General features: G+C 44.1%; 3 protein-coding genes and 1 long non-coding RNA gene across 11 annotated transcripts; 2 read left to right on the top strand and 2 right to left on the bottom strand.

Annotated features, from left to right (window-relative positions):
- Positions 1 to 82: 82 nt before the first annotated feature.
- On the bottom strand, positions 83 to 11,198 carry Shd (cytochrome P450 family 24 subfamily A member shade). 7 transcript variants are annotated; one of them, XM_076310289.1, is made up of 11 exons: positions 8,278 to 8,596; positions 7,399 to 7,542; positions 5,745 to 5,891; positions 4,140 to 4,338; positions 2,768 to 2,955; positions 2,485 to 2,683; positions 2,253 to 2,415; positions 1,631 to 1,797; positions 1,494 to 1,572; positions 1,236 to 1,433; positions 83 to 929 (listed from the first exon to the last, which is right to left on the bottom strand). In XM_076310289.1, the coding sequence occupies exons 2-11, from the start codon at positions 7,517 to 7,519 to the stop codon at positions 813 to 815; spliced, it is 1,578 nt and encodes a 525-aa protein (XP_076166404.1). In that variant the 5' UTR covers positions 7,520 to 7,542; positions 8,278 to 8,596; the 3' UTR covers positions 83 to 812. The 7 variants fall into 7 exon arrangements, with proteins under 7 accessions (XP_076166404.1, XP_076166408.1, XP_076166403.1 ...); XM_076310293.1 differs by lacking the exon at positions 8,278 to 8,596 and adding an exon at positions 11,023 to 11,198 and having other exon boundaries at positions 2,253 to 2,683; XM_076310288.1 differs by lacking the exon at positions 8,278 to 8,596 and adding an exon at positions 10,604 to 10,766 and having other exon boundaries at positions 2,253 to 2,683.
- Positions 11,199 to 13,565: 2,367 nt separating this feature from the next.
- On the bottom strand, positions 13,566 to 16,471 carry LOC143146147 (putative aarF domain-containing protein kinase 2; the record flags this gene model as incomplete). Its single annotated transcript, XM_076310158.1, has 9 exons — positions 13,566 to 13,814; positions 13,888 to 14,019; positions 14,504 to 14,734; positions 14,850 to 15,071; positions 15,168 to 15,285; positions 15,373 to 15,481; positions 15,548 to 15,781; positions 15,902 to 16,109; positions 16,190 to 16,471. Coding segments are annotated over 9 exons (1,731 nt in total), but the record flags the coding sequence as incomplete, so codon positions are not given.
- Positions 15,837 to 18,313, top strand: LOC143146211 (uncharacterized). Of its 2 annotated transcripts, XR_012991852.1 has the most exons (3): positions 15,837 to 16,542; positions 17,704 to 17,926; positions 18,176 to 18,313. It is a non-coding gene; the product is annotated as an uncharacterized LOC143146211 (long non-coding RNA). The 2 variants fall into 2 exon arrangements; XR_012991853.1 differs by lacking the exons at positions 15,837 to 16,542; positions 18,176 to 18,313 and adding an exon at positions 16,684 to 17,608 and having other exon boundaries at positions 17,704 to 17,887.
- Positions 17,969 to 18,555, top strand: LOC143146210 (transmembrane protein 216). Its single transcript, XM_076310295.1, has one exon. The coding sequence runs from the start codon at positions 17,998 to 18,000 to the stop codon at positions 18,424 to 18,426; it is 429 nt and encodes a 142-aa protein (XP_076166410.1). The 5' UTR covers positions 17,969 to 17,997; the 3' UTR covers positions 18,427 to 18,555.
- The last annotated feature ends 202 nt before the right edge of the window (positions 18,556 to 18,757 follow it).

Here is an 18,757-nt window from a genome sequence, read left to right as displayed (position 1 = left end):
TGACGCGACGCTCTCGTATGAACCTGAATAAAGAAGAATGATTGAAAAATAATTACAGGACGGGTGGATTACTTACCGGTAAGGGACAGGGGTGAGAGTGGGGGGAGACCAATGAATAATCGTAACACGTTCTCACGTTCGAATTTCGGCGCGTTTATCGTTATATTCAACAAGTAGTATCTACATATATTATACACTGTGTGAAAAGAAAAGAAGAAACACGTTCGGCCGCGTAAGTGGTTCTTACATCCACGCGACACGCGGACACTGTGGAATCGTTTTTTAGTAGCGTTCCTCGATTTCGAAATTTCGGTAACTTTCGAAAGTAACAACAGCCAACGGATCTCGATAATTCTAACCAAATACAAACGTTCGATTCCACAACGCGAACGTAAATAAAACTCTTACGCGTCTGATTGGAAAACGTGCGCCGGATCGTCTTACTTTTACGTAAACTTCACTCGCGACACGTGATACCTTCGACGTGGAAGTTATACAAAACAAGAAGAGCTCAACAGACGCGCGAACGATTAAATATAAATACTAGAATATCTGTGCGTAACGATAAATATCTTGAACGGATGAACAAAACTTACATTTCAACGAATTAAACATGTTACAAACAATGCAAACGTAAAATAACAACCGAACATCGAACAACGAAACCACCTCAGAGGTTTCGAGAAATTAAATAAGCGTTTGTATCTCTTTATATATATATATCTCTCTCTATCTGTCTGTCTATCTCTCTCACACACACGCATACACGCACACGAACACACACATCGACGGAAAGTATCGAACAACCGGGGTTATAATCTCCGTGGACGATCACGGAATCCAAGGAACACGGGACTCTGGGGCGCGAGGATGAATTCGAATTGTAAACCAAGGTCCTCGTCCACGACGATCTCGAATTCCAGTATAATCTGCGTGAAGAGAAAATACATCGGTATGTAGTGCGTATCGGTGTCGAAGAACACGGACAGATACAGGATGGAGACAAAGTGCAGTCTAACGGAGGATGATTCGTTGTGTAAAAATAAATAAAAAAATGTGAAGTAGAATTTCTCAGTACCGGCCTTCCATCTCGAGGAAATCGTCTTTGAATTTATTCGGTGCGCGTGACACCGAGTAGGACTTGCATAATGTCTCTGTTCCATACTAATTGTTCACAAATATTGATTATTTGTATAAAAAGAAGTAAGACCTTTGCAGATCGACAGATACAAAACCTTTGCCAGGATAAGCTGCAACGCGAGTTCCACGAAACGTTTACCCGGGCATATCCTCCTGCCTACCCCGAAAGGTGCAACCAACAATGGCGAATGAGGAGTCACGGGATTCAGCCACCTATCGGGTAAATACTTGCTGGCGTCTTTAAAATTCTCCTCCTTCAGGCCCGCTATCCAGGTATGTAGAATAACCACCGTCTACGAATCGAAATAAAATTCTTTAAACTTGGCTCACTGGGTTGGAGAAATTATACTCACCCCAGCGGTAAGATGATACCCGCTCAGCTCGATGGGCTCGTCCAGTATACGCGCGACGCACGTGGTTGTGGGAATCACCCTAAACGCAAAACAGTGTTTTATTTCAACGAATGGGCATGTGTGAACGCAATACGTACCGAAACGACTCAGTGATGCAGGCACGCAGGTACTTGGCCTTCCGTAAATTCTCAATAGTCAGATCGCAGCCTGGTGGTGCCAACGAGCACGCCTCCTCGTAGAGATTGGCCTGCACCTTCGGATTGCGACCAATCAAATCGAACAGAAACACCAGGGTGTTCCCGAGCTGTGGGAAAGAAATTACACGAATTAACGCCAGAGTTACCAACATATTACAATGTATTAAAGTAATACATATTCATGAGCGAGGAAAAAAATCATTTACAAAAACGTTCGTAGGTGAATCGTAGCTGAGAATGGAACAGGTGACGTCTTCGAAAAACACTCCGTGGAATTGATCCTCGAAGTGGCAGCGAGTTGGACGACTACGAGATATAGACCACGCGTGGGTCCAAAGAGACCCTTCATTCGACCTCGCGCATATACTTCGAGTAAAGACTATTGTTTTACTTTTTCTAATTTCCACAGAAAGTTGTGATGACGTTAGCGTGAGCGATCCGGGTCAGAGAAGACCCAGGGTAAATTTCCTTGCAAAAGCGGTTGGAACCGATGATTTCGAGCGGATCCAGGATCAAAGGAAGAAATATTCCCGTGGAGAGGAAGATCCGTGGATCCTCTCACCGTGTGAATCCCAGCCGCGATGAAGTCAACGATGGCTGCCTTCTTGTCCCGTACATCGAGATTCTTTTGGCGCAGTATGGACTGAAAGACAGCCTCCACCGATTCGTCCTTAGCGTCGTCACGTTGCTCCCGTATCGTGGCCTCGATGATCTCTGAAATTATACTGAGAGACGGAACTTTTAACGGGGGGATCGGCCACGAAACGTCTACACGATTCGTCGAGCTCACGTACTTGTATATGGTGTCCTCGCTCTCTATCAGCTGTTTGTACGCGGACGTCGGTAACAGCTTCCAAAGCGGCAAACCGTAAAAGGCGTCGCGCGAGGCCGTGAAGTGGACCCGGACAGCTTCCGCTAACCTCGACGTGACCGAGCTGCTGGAATCTGGCTTCAGGAAACCGAGGTGTCGACCCAGGATCAACGTGCAGGTACCTGAAATACATCAGAATGAAAATTTGTTTGTAAATTTGGAAAAGAAAAAAAAAGAAAAGAAAAAAATTGATCGACAATGCTTACTTTCGAGGCCCATTTTGTAGGCGAGCTCCTCGAAACCGGCCACAAGGTGGCCGGTTCTCCGTCGGCGTATCAAATCGACGAACGAATCGGCGACGATGTTCAGCGCCGGGAAGAAGCCAAGGACGGTGCTGGCCCCGGTCAGTTCTGACGTAAGAGCGGTCCGAAGATCGTGCCATGCTTGCCCCTGTCTATGGAGTCGTTTTGTACGTGTTAAACGCTTTAAATACGGTCGAATTCCGGCGTCGCCGCTTACGTCAGAGTCCCGATCGAACCGTAACACATATTTGCCCGTAACGAGCCGGATGGGAACCCTAACCCTACAGCGTAACTACCAAAGCGATCGATTTGACCTGGATCGAGCTTTTTTTCTTCCAACTTACTCGATCATTGACCGTTCGTTATCCCGCAATGTATAACACTATGGTAGAACTACCAAAGTGAAGTTATCATTATAGTAGAACTACCAATGTGAAGTTGTGACTATAGTAGAACTACCACAATGAAGTTATCATTATAGTAAAACTACCAAAGTGAAGTTATCATTACAGTAAAACTACCAAAGTGAAGTTGTAACTACAGTAAAACTACCAAAGTGAAGTTGTAACTGCAGTAGAACTACCAAAGTGAAGTTGTAACTGTAGTAGTACTACCTAGTAACTACTACTACCATAGTTTGGACAGTTTCTGTCGCAACTCGCAATCGTAATAGTGATATCGTATAGTGCTGTGAGTTCTCACATATCTAGTTAAATTTGTGTGAGTAAATTATTAAGATGGACCGGTATTTGTAGAAAGACACTTGACTAGATGTATAGGTGTTTACTGTTTGGAGGTATGCGTGAATCTCACGATTTCTCCTTCCTTTTCTCGCCCGTTGACGCGTCCCTCGTTTTGACTGGTGGTGTGGAAGGTGATGGAAAGGGAAAATGAGTACAGGATTGGTAGTTATGGGGTGAGCGGGGGTTGCTTGGCCACGGGGGGAGAGAAACGGACGATTCCTGCCAACATGCGTCGCACCCAAATGTCTAGACGAGGACCAACGACGACTTGGGAATTTCCCGGAATGCAACCAACGTACCGATGACTACGTCGATAATAAATCAATTTTCCAAGTCGTCGTTATTCCTAATTATTTTTACGTCTTAACAGTTTCAAATTTAAAACATTGCTCGATCGTTAACGGCGCTTTCTCCCGCGATATTTAGCGACAATTGTCGAGACAATGGACTAATCACATTCGTAAATTAATCTGTCCTTCCCCTACTGATTGCAAACATACACGGGTCCAGTACAAATATAAAAAACCGTCGATAGTACTCGTATTAAACTTGACCTCGACCTCCCGGGCGCGTCGCCGGGACGATTTACTCACTCGTTGACTAAGCCAAGATTCGTGTAACGATCCCGACGGCTCCGTCGGTAATGGGATATGACCTCCTGGGGAGGACGAAGCGGGTATCTCGAGCTACGTCTGAAGACGGCCTCGATGTCGTGTCGCGAGAACACCGAGATCACCGGGAAGTTCCATAATGCCTCTTCCTTGCACACCGGCCCATATCGTTGATTCAGATCTATTCTTGAATGAGAAACGACGCGCTATGTTAAAATATTATATTTTACAGAGAAACGACCTATCCTCAGACGACGATAAAACGAGAAAGTACACTCGAGCTCCACCCATAACACGATTGATTCGTTTGCGTCGAAACCGTACTAAAAAAGGCTATACGAAGATTATTTGAAGATTATCCAAAGATTATCAAATCGTGCTATACGAAAACCGGATTATAGGACTGTCAAAATTTATTCACCGTCTTATAGGAGGGTTGAGTGTATTAGATTTGTTGCGTAAGTTCTGTTCATTAGCTTAACACTTTCACCGCTTACCAGAAGAAGGATACGCGATACTAAGAATATTCACTTTTTTTTTACGAAATACGCTTTTCAATGTTCAATGATCGATTCTAGTACGGTAAACTTTGCCACGAGCGAACGTTACAATCTTAACGACAGTTGTCACGTGTCATCTCATTTTTTTGCCCATCTGTACGCTGGGGACACCACGTGTTGCTTTTGCGAACTGCTTTTAGACAACAAAAATTTTGTCGCACTTACCGCATCCGGTAAACCGGAAAACACTTCGTCTTATTCCTTCACCACGTTCTGCAGTTTGACACGCAATAAACTCGTGACCAGTTTACAAAGGAACTGAATATTTTGGTCCTCGTATTTTTCTATTGCTCGCGGAGATACTCTTATAATACGATCCGTTTGTTTTTATACTACAAGCGCAACGTACGGTCGCGTCACTTCTGAACACTATAGCAAAATTCGGCTCGCTCGTACCGGCTAAGCAGCGAAAGGATTAAACTAAGTATGTACTTTCCATCGTAATTTACTACAGTTTCGCACCTATGTGGAATTAGCGCTACGCCTCTGATCGTATATAAAAACACCGACCGTACGAACAGAACTCATGCAGCAACCTATTACGATTTATTTCAACGTTTCGGCTAAACGCGTTGTCTCCCATTGGAAAAAGGATTACGAACGAAAGGCAATTATTATTATTAATAATCCTTAAGAGTTTCAAACGTTTCTATGTTATCTCGATCGTTCTCGTCGTTGCAGGCAATTATTACGAAGAATATTACGAGCGGCTATCGTCTTCGGTCGATACGTAGAAATAAATCGCGTTGTCAGAAATATTCGATTCCTTTATCTTACGAGAAGTCGAGCAAAACGATATATTATTACACGTGGCTTCGGTAAACAAAGCCCTAACGTCAGTGAGAGAGGGGTTTCTCGCCAGTGTTCGAATTAAAATATCTCTCAAATCGACGATTCCTCGACGTTCGTGAATCAATACTTTTTTATAGAGACCGTCGAACTGTATCGACCGATACGTCTCTCTCTTACCAACGTTGGCTTTGTTCGGTAATTTTCGACGAAAACGAACGATGGCCAAACTTCTTACCTTTGTAAGCATCGTGCACCTTGTTCAGTCGATAATGACCGAAACAAGAGAATATCCACCTGGTTCCAAGGATCGGTAGTGAACACGGTCCAGGCACGTCGGACACCGTTCGAAATTTTCTCCTGTGTTTCTCGTCGCCCGTAGATGCTAACCGTCGGGGGGAAAAATAGAAAAAAAAAACAAACACCTACTTTTTAAACGGTCGCGTCGCGCGTACACGAAAGAATCCGATTTCTACGCCCGGCGAGTGAAACTTTGCGCTGAAACCTTAAGGTTTCTTCTCGCCGCGCGCAAGAAAGTCGTTTCTAAGGTTGAAGGACGCGATTACAGCGCGACCTTGTCGCGCATAACCACGAGCTCTCCACGCTTAGAAAGGGGACCGTGACCGTACACACGGCGTCGCTCGCTTCAAATTGAAGGTCGCTTCGAACACGTCCTCTATAAAGCACAATTTCCTCGCTTTCTTTCTTTTTGTACACGGCTCGAAGGGAGCGCTAGGAAAGAAGGAAAGAAGCGTCTATGGGGGATCCGTGTGGGTCCCTTTGACCCCGTAGACACCGGACGCGGCGCGTACATTATCCCTCTCGACTATGGTAATTCGACCCTTTTCAGATGTGCAGGTCGATACAAATTTCTCCAACGTATAAACTTAATATGTACATACGTTATTAATTTTTTTTCATAGGCGCAAAGGACCCGTGAAGGTCGACGTTGTTTTTTGTTTGTTTTTTTTTCAATGTTTTCCAATACATTATGCAGCTTGACATTCTGTGTAAGAAAGTGTTAATACATGTACGGATAATAATAGCGTTGTAAATCAAAATGGTAATATCGGCCGAGACACCGTGTATACAGGGTGTCCCGGTTAAATGGGATCACCTAAATATCTGGCTTGTTTATCGTCGTACGAAATAACTTCTCGGGACAAAGTTACGCTGTTTCAAGGGACGCGTGTAACAATGTAGTGAATTTTTTCTTAAAGTCACTTTTTAACCAGATTTCAAGGTTTTCGTACATCTTTCTTCCGAGAAGCTTGCAGAGCATGGAAAAATAAATTTTAATAACCATATTTGCGTCGAATGGTAATTATTGGGTTGTTTGGAAATTAATTTCGTTTTCCAAAATGGAGAATATGTAATTTAATAAAATGTTTGTACGCTCTGAAAAAATCGTGTTTCATTTTCGCCAGAAAAAAACTAAATGACAACCCAATACAATATATCGTAAGAATATATGGGTCGAAAAAGACCCGCCTGAGGAACGCAGCTAGAGTCAATTGAAATAATTAACGAGAGATAAGAATTTAAATTAAATGAAATTATTTCAAATGTTACTATTAAATTATTCGTTATTAAGTTATTATTGAATTACTAATTATTAAAAAATGTTATGTCCCTTGAAATAACGTAATTTCGTCCTGAGACGTTTTTGCGTACAACGATAAACAAGGTGAATATTCAAATGATCCCAAGACACTGTATATTTACGTTCGAGACAATTTGTATCGTTTTTCGACATTTATCTTCGCGGAGGGGGATCACAAAAATGCGAACGCAGCCACGAATCGAACGAACACACGCTTCTATCGACTTAAAATATAATTTCGAAATTTCATTTCGAGACACGATCGTTTTTCTCTCGGTGTTGAACTCACCGCTATTCTTGTGAGTAGCTCCGGTCCAGAACCACCAGGCTGGTCGGTAGCTAGTGGCAAGGATCAATATCGCCAATAGTGCCGCTGCGATCACTTCGAACCAGACGCTCAATAGCAACATCTCGAAACGCTGCGCCGAAACTCCTGCGGAAACGCCGTAAGAATTTACGCATTGTGAAACGCCAACACAAATATTTACGAATTCTCGATAACGACGGTGACTCGGTACGATTACACGGCAATAAAAAACGATAATGCGAAAAACGGTGAACATAATTTACAGTTTTATCGTGTAGATATCGCAATCGGTATTATTGTACAATAATTTCATAATATCGTGAACGGCGATATTGCATTCTGCGTAAGAAGTGATTCCTGAACAAAGCCAGGAATATTTAAAAGAACGGGTTTCGAGCGAACGGTGTAAATAACCGCGACGTAGTTTCGAAAAAAAGCGCGGGAAACACACGTACGAACGAAAAATCGAATTTAAAAAATTACCGAGCCGCTCGGGTCGCAGAAATCGAAATTTTCCGGTTAACCGATTGTTTGTTTATTTTTTTTTGTTTTTTTTTCCTTCAAAAATTCATCGTTCGATCGCCCGCGCGAAAATTCGAAAATATTTTCATCGTTCGTCTAAACGTCGATTGAACGAGTCAATAATTCATATCTCTGCCCCGTTACTGTGACTTTTACGCGTAGAACACGCGCGGCACGTCGTGTGGGCCCGAACACCGGCCCCCTCGATAAACGATCCATTATTATCGCCGCGGACTTTCGTTATCGCGGCGCGGTGCACCCGTGAGTACTTTCGCCGCGCGGATCGACGTGTGCTCGTCTTACAATACGCGGTCACAAGTGGCGTGCCACCGTACGTACATGGAGGATCCACACGAGAGTCATAAATCATGGATAGGTGGGTTTCATCCAGGGCGGAGAGAAACGCGTACGAAGCAGGAAATTGATAGAGGAGCCGCTTCTTGTAGCTCGATTTTGCGAGCGAAACACGCGGCACGGGTAGAAGGGAACGGCAGAAGAAGCGAAACGCCGCGCGCGAGCGATAAATCGAGGCACAGGTAATACACACGCGTGCGCGTGCGTGCGCGCGCGCGCGCGTACGTAGCACGGATCGCGGATAAAAGCGCGTAAAAAGGAAAGGAGAGAGAGAGAGAGAGAGAGAGAGAGAGAGAGAGAGAGAGAGAGAGAGAGAGAGAGAGAGAAGAAGAAACGGTCGCGAAACGAGCGCGCCGCGCGCCTCTTCTGCGTCCACTCGAGGTTGACTGAGTGCCCCAGTGTTATTTACGGAGCCGCGTTTCTATTATTTGCAGCGTGCGTCGATAACGCGTGTCGTCGGCGATGACCCCGCCGCGACTCGCTAATCTCGAAGCTGTTACACGCGTCGAGGAGAGAGAACGCTCGTGCGCGTATCACGTATCGCGATATATCTAATTAGGGGGCCCCATATACGATATCGCCTCGCCGGGTAAAATCGCGAACCTCTACCCCCCACCGATCCTACCACCAACGCGAAACGATTGTTCGAGAATGGCAAATATCGTTCGTCGCGAATGGATGCTTTTTCCTTTTTTTTTTATTTTTATTTTTTTTTCATTTTTTTATTTTTATTTATTTCTCCATTTTATTTAGCTACGTAAACAACAACGCGATACGCCTGCCCTTGCCGCGCAAGGGCGAAACCGTGCTTTCGAAAGCTCACCGAAACGAACACGGTATCGCTCCACCGGGCGGACTTTAACGAAGTATACCGCTATCCAAGTTACCACCGGTACGCCCGTTAACGTGAAGAACGACTCGCGCGCCTCCTGACGCTGAATCTTTACTCGCGAGCAAGTTAACGCGCACGAATTTCCACGTTTCTTGTTTCCGTCCGCGACGACGAACCGACATCGTTGTCCCCGACACGCAGCGGCGCATTACTTAAATAAGCAGAAACCCGTGTACGCCCGGGAACCGTAAACGGGCGGACGCACTATATACGGGGTGTCCCGTTCGCGTCGATCCGCGCGAATCTCTCCGAAAGTATCGATAACGCGCGAGAAGTATCCCGACGGCGGTCATGTAGTTTCCGCGGGAGGTCACAAACCGACGTTGATAATTTTCACGTCGATGGGAACGAAGAGTGTGGGTTTCTATCGGGTTAATTGTGTCGTTGGTCGATTCGGAAGGTATCTCGATTTTAATTGACCGGTGACACGTGTTTACCTGAACGTATTCCCGCGGATCGACTTAAACTGCACACCCCGTATACGTACATACCGAGGAACGACAGTACAGATAACGACACGCCTGAGGGTAATTGTGTGCCAAGATAATGAAACGGCAGAATGTCGCCGCTGTCTAGTCTAATAGCAAACAGAGATTAGCCTCGGAAGCAAAACAACGGAGAAATTCAAAGTTTAGAGGTTACGGAGACGAGACTCCGTCGGTCGCATTAACGACGAACGGAGTGTTACCTCTGGTTTACCTCGCGTCGCATTATTTTCAACTTAACGTCTATTCCACGCGCCAATTAAACGAACGAGGCCCTAAGAGATAACCGGAATTATTCCCTCTATGTGTACATATCGTTCGTAACGGCAACTTGTTGCGAACGTGTAATCTCTTCTTCGCCACATGTTAACGACAATTACCGTCGACAAGCGCCGGTGTAAATACGAAAATCCGTCGTATAATTTGCAATGTTCCTTGCCGTCTAACGAGCTGCTGGAACGTTACGTAAATGTTTATCCCTTCCTGAAGTTCAATAAACGCCGGGTAAAAAAAAAAGAAAAAAAAAAGTATAAAAAGATTCGAACGCCCGGTTATCTCGTTAGCGCGATGTATCCGTCGATTGAATATTTACGTTCGACGACACCCAATTTAACGTTCCATTAGTCGCGGTTAATTATTACTACCGGCCTAATCGGTCGATCCCCGCGCTCTTATATCGTCAATTACATCGATATCGATCGATTCCACGATATCGTGCCGCATATTTCTCAGAAATAGCGGGAGACGGGAAGGAGGACCGGCGATTAAATCTCTCACCAGCAACCAACTTCCCTTCCGCATTACATCCCACTCCAGCGAAACCGTACTTTCATGCCTCGCCGTGGTTTCGATTTTCTTTCGCTTTGCTACCATTACACATGCGTAAATAAATCGCTACACTACTCGCGTAGCTGTTAAACGAAAGTAACGGCACCTCGACGAATGCTGGAAGTATCACCGGGGACAACGAAAGACGAACGAAGATCGACGACGAGGGAAACGATCCGTCGGTAATTGAATCGCGTACGAATCGACTCGGGCGACTGTTTTTCCTCGATCCGAAGCTATCCGTTCCCACGGTTTGGGGTGAACGTCGGTTTGCCACTAGATACTACACGTGCTCGCGCGCGACGTAACGCGACTCGCGTTTAACTGTTCCAGACACCCGTGGCTACGTTCCGTTTCAAGTTATTTCTCTTCCCGCTGAACGCGAGAGGCGAACGTCGCGTGGATAGCGCACGAGGAGAGATTGAACCCGGAAATACGCGAAAGATCTCGTCGAACTCGCGTGCTCGTATCACAGGTGGCCAGGCGATCGACCGGTAAACAAAAACGAAACGTTCCTGTACTTACGGAGGGTGAACGTAGTCTGAGGGACAGTTAAAAAGAAACACCAAACGTCGCCGTCGCCGTCGTTGTCGCTGGATGGTGATGGTGGCAATGGCAACAGCGGGTGACGATGGTGGTGGTAGTGACGGTGGTGTGGTGGTGGTGGAGCACGAACCGGCGGTAAAGTCAACCGTAACCGATAAGGGGAAGAGAAATTCGACCGTGTAGCATTCAAAAATTCCCCGTGGAATCGGTTATTACGGTTGAATGAAATACGACTGCTCGTTGGTTGTGACGAGTGAAGGAGGAGGAGGAGGAGGAGTAAAGGCAGGGGGTAGGGGAGGGACAACGCCGCAAACGAAAAGGAGCGACTGAGAACGAAAAGGAAAAGGAAAAACGCGCTGGGCGGAGAAAGAGTAAGAGAGAGAGAGAGAAAGATCAACCTCGAGAGTCGTGTTTTACTCGCCAATTTGCGAGACGTGTCGGTAAAGATTCGCGCAGTGCCGCGACGTTTACGGTGTGGATGGGACGGAACCAGACGTGACGAGACGAGACGAGCATTAATTGTCGTTAATCGATCTATTGTCTAGACGCTGAGAGATCCCGATTCGATTAATCGGGACGACACGCGACGGTCAAACGAACGAGGTCTCTGTTGGTCGGTTTCTTTCGACTTTCGTAACGACAACGACGAAGACAGGAAGAAGAGAAGGTCTGGAGCGGATGCCGCGAGCCCGGTCCGTCTCCGCTTTGCCGCGACGCTCGGAGACGAACTCTCTTATCTCCCTGTCCTCTGTTTACATGCTCCGTCGTTCCTCTTACGCCGTTCCGTGGCCCCGGAGAGCGATCCGAGCATCTCGTGACGGAGGGGGTAGCTCCGCATGGTGGGGGGATCCGAACAGAGCGCAACACTCTCGGCAGATGGCGCAATACAACATTGTGGTCATGGTTGCGGTTCTCCTGGCGAACGAATCTCTTGGATACGGAAAACCGAGTTCCACCCACCGCCGTGATTTTACGATTCTATTATCTTTTACAAATTTCTTTAACGCGAGTACGGGCTCAATTCGCGAGCCGACAACCACTCGCCGGGCGAGTTATCCGGCGAAGGCAAACCTGCCTTAGCGGGAATACGTTCACAACGAATAGATGTAAATAGACGACCAGCGTTGGGGAATAAAAAAGAAGAAGCGCGCCCCGTACGTTTCTCGCTACATTATACGTACACGAGACGCTGTACTAGCGAACGTAACAGATTGGCGATCGGTGTCAATTTTGACTGCGAGTTCAATTTTCGTTCGACTCGATTTTCAATCGAAATCGGTGCACGCTACCGCGTAAACTCGGTCCCGCGAAATTTTACATTTCGGGACGTCTCGTTTCACGGCTCGTTTCTAACGGTATATATCTTTCGTCGAGGCAACGGGGTGGGAGTTGCGGGTAAAAGCGAGTTTGCATTATCGAGCGATTGTAAAAATCATCGATCGCCGCCCGACTCTTGAAATATGCGCGTCTAGATGCACGTGTTCCTGACACACGTACATCGTGAGACCGGACGGCAATGAACTGCGCGGTAACCGTCGCGCATAGAACGGGCCAGATCTAGCCGGGAGAGATGATCTAGCCGCGTCTGTGAAAGGTACGCGCGTGCCACGAAGCTACCTACGATTCGAACTCGCTCCCGACGGAAACGAACACGAGAGAAACGAAATCGTTAACTTCGCGGCCTCGACGTTCGCGAGAGCGTGGATTTAAATTCGTTTTCTCGTGCCTCCGGTTTCGACACTCGCTCCCCCGATCGAGATAACGTTAAAAACGATCGCAACCGGTGTACTGAAAATTCAAAAGGAAGCGCGCTCGTGAATCGTGTCCGAATTCGAACAAAGCGTTCACGCGTCAATTGTACCGGGTGAAACGTGATGAGAACAATTCTAGAATCACGTTAGAGCGGTACGAAGCGAACGATTAATTTTACGAACGAGCGTATTTTCTCTCTCTCTCTCTCTCTCTCTCTCTCTCTCTCTCTTCTTCACCAATGTAATCGTCTCTCGCAAAATCGTCTCCGAATCGGGCAAAAGTGTGACCTCCCTATCGGTGAGTATAGGCGTACGCGCACGTGACGCACCTATACCAGAGTAGACTGAACGCAGCCTCGCTACAAAACACGCGCATACAGAGGGAACACGTACACGCGTGCACGGTGACCGTATCGCTACACCGAAGATGATCGACCAACGTTGACCAACCAGGAAGCGATCACGGACAACTGGTCACTCGCCGGAATTCTGTCCGTTGCGATTACACGTTTCTGTGGTCTGCTTTAAAATCGGAATCCTCCTCGGAACTCGTTTAACGCAATGCCGTTAAAGCAGGAATTTTCTCGCGCGGTTCTTTATTCGGTGTCGAGCCGACCAAACGTGTTCGACGAAACAACTTGTCGGGAGCGCTGGATTTTTATATTACGTTCGACTTCTTCGGATTATTATTATTGGCGATCGATCACGAACACTCGAACGTTGAAACGTGACGATTCGTCCCCGGTCGTTGTAACGATATTATACTCCGGTTCGTGCACGCGACCTTGTCTCGACGACGACGTCGTTCGTTGAAAATTCGTCGACCTAGTCGTTGCGCAGCGTCCTGGCGAACAAGAACGGCAAAACTTCCGCGAAGATGTCGATATTCGGATCGAGGCTACGTCCGAGACCCTCGATCACCACGATGCTCAGGATCACGCTGCTGAAGGATCCGTCCTGTTTCACACGGTGGCGCACCATCGCGGAAAATAATTCGGTCATGATCGCGCTGACGCTCGTCTGCTAAAAATTTAAAACGATATAGAAGAGTTGTTTGTTATCGTTCCGGGTACTCTGAACGCGAATTTGAAACGTTAGGACCGGTTACGTTCAGGTTGCTCCGTAGATGAGTGTTCACGATTTCGCGCATCGTATTTTTGAAACCGTCCGGATCGGGAGATATCTGCGAGCTGTGTTCTAGAATGTATTCAGCCGCCAGTTCACCCTGAAAATGAAACCGATAACAAAGTAAACATCGGCTCGATAACTTCAACGCGTTCTTTCGTTCGTGTACTCGAGGTATTTAAAAATGGCTCATTTTTGGTAATTTTACAATATATTCGGTTGTTCGGAAAGTCATTTCGTTTTCCAAAATGGAGAATATATAATTTAATAAAATGTTTATACACTCTAAAAAAATCGTGTTTCATTTTCACCAAAAAAAAAAAAAATTACTTTCTGAACAATCCAATAATTAAAAGACTAAGAAAATATGAAGCATCCATTTCGATCTGTTGCGATAACTCTTGTTGAAGAGATGTGTAATATATCGTAAAAACGTGATGGGTCAAAAAAGACCCGCCTGAGGAATGCAGCTAAAATCAATTGAAATAATTAACGAGAGATAGGAATTTGAATTAAATGAAATTATTTAATTTAATTTTTTTATAAATTCAATGGAAGGTTGTGTGTATAATTTCTTTACGTACGTTGCCCATTAGTACCGAGCGGAAAACGTCTCTAAGGTTTCGGCGGCAACGATCGTTCAGCGATACCACCAAACCGCAATCGAGTATGACCAATCGGGGATAGTTTGGTAAGTAATCGTGATCGATGAATTTCCAAAGCCAAGCGCAGATACTTCCACTTGGCGCGCAGTTTGTCTCAACTAGGATGTTACCAGGATGTAAGTCGCAATGAATGAAATTATCTCTAAATACCTGTAATTCATCACCGATCGTTCCCGATGGTATTTAAAATTCACGGTCAAAGAACACATCGATGAAAAATAGTTATCGAATATAACAAATCAGATCAAATTGAATCGTTCCGGACCATTTTTAAAATTGTCTTGATTCCTATTTTGGCTAATTTCGCTTGGAATCTGGTGTCGTCGTGATCGAGGTAATCGGCGATAGGGGCGCCCTCGTGGAAACTTTCCACGAGTATTTCACGTTGCGTGAAATTGGTGTACGGTGACGGGAAAATGACGTTGTTCGTTCCGGCGAAATTTTTGGAAAATTGCATCAAATTAGTCGCTTCCAGATTCATGTCCACCTTCACGAGGATTAGAGATGTTAAACGATCGCGATGAAATCGAAGAACCGTCGTAATTGTGATTGTACGGTTTACGAAATTAGGTTAAAAAGTCACTTGATTGTCCATTATTTGGGAAAACTCGTCGATGCAGTCGGTAAGACTGAGCCAGTACAATTGGGGAACGACGTACATCGCGCATTTACAAATCGCCCTCATTATGGTTAGGTCTCGCCTAAAATAAACAATAGGAAAAGAATCGATGAAATATTCAATGAATAGTGTTCGATTCGTATCTCCGCTTTGCATCGTGACATTCTACCTCAGTTGGCCTTTAATTCCAGGATGTAAAATTTTTATGGCTACCGGCTGCAGTTTCCTGTTGTACGTGTTATCCTGTTGGATCTCATCGTCGACGTTCAATATGTTGTCTGGAAATTAATTTCCATTAATCCCGGTGTATTTAATACCGTCCGCTACGTTCCGTTCGTATTTACCGAAGAGAGTGACCAGCCACCCGAACTTGAAGTATTCGACAACTGTAAACAAAAAATTTCCTTTATAATCGGTATCCTGGTATCTAGGACCAAGATATGGGTGATAGGAGAATAAACAAGGAAGCTTTGTTTTCCCTATCTTTATTCGACTAGTTTGTTCGGACGTTGGTGATCGATTGCCGGAAAAGTCAAACCCCATCGTGGGTCTGGTCCCACGGTGTTCCAGGAACGATACTCGGGATCGTTTTTTCCCGAATGGCCGTCACTTATCTTAACGAGGTGCAGGGCATCACCGGCGACAGAGGATCGACCTACGGTTTACGTCCCTGCATCTCGGTTTACATTATGTGGCACCGTGCCCGTTGCACTGGCCGCCACAAACTAAAATTACTACAAAATTAAGTCTTCCGTTCATCCACCCGTTCGTCCGTTTTACCACAAAAATAACGGATTGTAATATTACGCGAAAAGACCTGTCCGATTTACTTTGCACGATCGCAGATATTCGAGGCTTTTGCGTTACTTCGACTCGTGCATTCAGATCCACCCATGCTTTGTACACCTGCCGATCGGACACAAATCGGATTAGATGAAAGAAAAACATGTCGGTGAAACGGATGCGCCCTCTGTGCATCCTTATACCTGCGCGCAGCATCCCGATCCGATAGGCACTTTGTCCTCGAATTTCACAAATATGTTCTTCCAGTTCGTGCCGTAAGTAGATTTAAGCAGCCGCTTCGTGTAACTCCACGAATGCGGCGAAGCGATACGTTGCAATTGCGAGAGCGTACGACATATATCCTCGGGAAACAAGTCTTTCCGAGTGGACGCCCATTGACCGAACTTTATGAATATCGGGCCAAGAAATTCGATACCTGCAATAATCGATGATTGTCGTGAGAGAAAACGTGCTTCAATAGAATCTCGCACGGAAGTTAAAGTAAATTAATAATAATCAGTTCGTATTTAACACGAAGATGGGTCTGAAGTTCAACGTAGGTTATATTTCTACTATAATCGTGTAATTACTTTTTCGTAAAATAGTCGGAAACACGTGTCCGTGTGTAAAACGTGTTATCAAATACGCGATAGCCAATCCGGTGACCACAGATCCAATCACGAAAATTCTTGCCAGTATTAAAATAGCATTCTGTATTGTACCGAAGAAACCTTCGTGTTCCCCATTCGTTATCAACGATTTGTTCGCATGCATTTGTGCTTGACGTTTAGGCTTGTAAAAGAGAATCATAATAGCCTGAACGACTCGCTTGGAATCGTCGTAGTTAATGCATCTCATTTTCGTTCGATAAAATGGAATCGATGCTACATACTTGTAATTTCTTGTTTGACTACTTTGACGAAATTTGTTCGAACAAAGTACTCGAGAGAGCTTCAAATAAAATGCCATTGCCAATCTTACGCCGCTGCTGTTAGTTTTGCCACATAGAGGATCGATAACTTTAAAAAATGTGTCTTGCATTAAAACTTCATTAAGGCAATGTACGCATATTGCGTAATCGAAATTGATTCGAGGTCCAATAAGTGTTTAAGTAAAATTGTTTCTTTGACCGTGAAGATTCATTGCGAGTATTAAGATACAATTAACAGTCATATAACAAAATCGAATAGCTTTTCTACTGTACAATTAATCTATCGTAGAATTAAGATACATATTTCAAATTAATTCAAGTTTAATACGTATCTTCTTTAATCATTTGGTAACACTGCCCCACGAACCCTTGAGTCGATTCTTCTCGTTCATGAGAATAGATAACTAGTAAATAGATTTCGCTCATAAATTATTGTATGATCTTGTGTGATTGGGGCGTTCATCTTGCATTGAGAATAGAAAACGAAAGAACGTCATTTCGAGGAAACAAGCAGAAAAGATAACTGCGGTCACTCAATATCCTATAGATTCGTTCATGTTTACATCTTTCTAACCAAACCAGTTAGTTTTTCGTTCGTAATGTTCGTTGGTATTTGATTAGAAACAAATTTTATTGGCAATTCATTGTGATAATTTTAAAATATTATTTTACTGAAACTATACGTATGCATGTATGTATTTACGACATATTTAAAAATAAAATTTTAAAAATGGTTAATTTCATGGACATAGTGTTAACGATAAGAACAATGTTGTCATATTACAGGAAACTTGGTTGAATTTTTTACGATTAAAAGTCAATATTACCCTTGGCACGCAAACAAATGATAGAAATAATGAAACAGTATATTTTAATAAACTAATAGAATCGAATGAACAAGAAAAAGAAAGGATTATGGTAAGGTATCCCATTCAACTACATTAAAAAGGGATAAATAATAATGGATATTCACAGCAAAAGAAAGAATATTCTTGATAAACAAACCAAGGTTGAGTAAACCAATAGTATACGAAATCCGATACATGCATGGCTCTTGTATATTGATAAAAGTTTGATAGAATGCCCACAATAGCCAGTTCCTCTTTAACGTATGAAATTCTCATGTACCTAAATTCTTTTTATTTTGGTATGTTTGCTGTTTGCGAACTGGGTATGGGATTCTTTAAAGCTGCAAACTTACCTTCACCTGGCACGAGCACCACATTGACAGAGTTTGCACTTTTGTTCTTCCTTATAGCTACGGAAGGTGCCAGAATTTATCTTGGAAGAAAAGGAAACTTGACAGAACATGGACTACCAATTCTTATCGGAGTTATTTTAACTGTGCCTAGCTCGTTAGCAACATTGTACTTTTTGATCTGGCAAAATTATGTACTAAGACTAGAAGTAATTCTTTGTAGCATACAACTGGTCCTTTTGGCATCTGAATTAATAATTTCCATCTTGTGCCTTATAGCTATCTATCGACCTCCATCTCCTGAAGAATAAACAATGCCTTGGTCTCCTTCTATCGTCTTTACAAATGTATCAAAAATATGTTATTTGGTTATTTGCTTGTAATAAGACTTGTTTCTTATTTATTGAAGAAATTGAAAATAAATGTATGTGAAAAACCTAGATATGTATTAAAATTTTAATTTATACAATATATGAAGGGAGAAAATAGAAATGACATAAAATTTGTGAGTATTTAATTTCCATACCTTTATGTATATTGTATTCTATACTAATAGAAGAATTGTGTATATGTAAACAAAATAAAGATATTGCAGGATTTGTAGAGATAAATGTTCTATTCAAGACATGTTTCTCCTTTTAT

Source organism: Ptiloglossa arizonensis, chromosome 4 (assembly GCF_051014685.1).
Source record: "Ptiloglossa arizonensis isolate GNS036 chromosome 4, iyPtiAriz1_principal, whole genome shotgun sequence".
NCBI lineage: Eukaryota > Metazoa > Arthropoda > Insecta > Hymenoptera > Colletidae > Ptiloglossa > Ptiloglossa arizonensis.
Note: the sequence above shows the minus strand (reverse complement) of the source record. Positions and strands in the feature narration are given on the sequence as shown.

What these genes read in the sequence shown, in the direction of transcription:
- Shd (XM_076310293.1), bottom strand. Translation starts at nt 7,519, where the DNA reads ATGTTGCTATTGAGCGTCTGGTTCGAAGTGATCGCAGCGGCACTATTG. An exon ending in AGCTACTCACAAGAATAGCG is followed by an intron (nt 5,892 to 7,398) that starts GTGAGTTCAACA and finishes CCCGACGGTTAG; the next exon opens with CATCTACGGGCGACGAGAAA. An exon ending in AATCTTGGCTTAGTCAACGA is followed by an intron (nt 2,956 to 4,139) that starts GTGAGTAAATCG and finishes ACGACTCCATAG; the next exon opens with ACAGGGGCAAGCATGGCACG.
- LOC143146210 (XM_076310295.1), top strand. Translation starts at nt 17,998, where the DNA reads ATGCCCACAATAGCCAGTTCCTCTTTAACGTATGAAATTCTCATGTAC.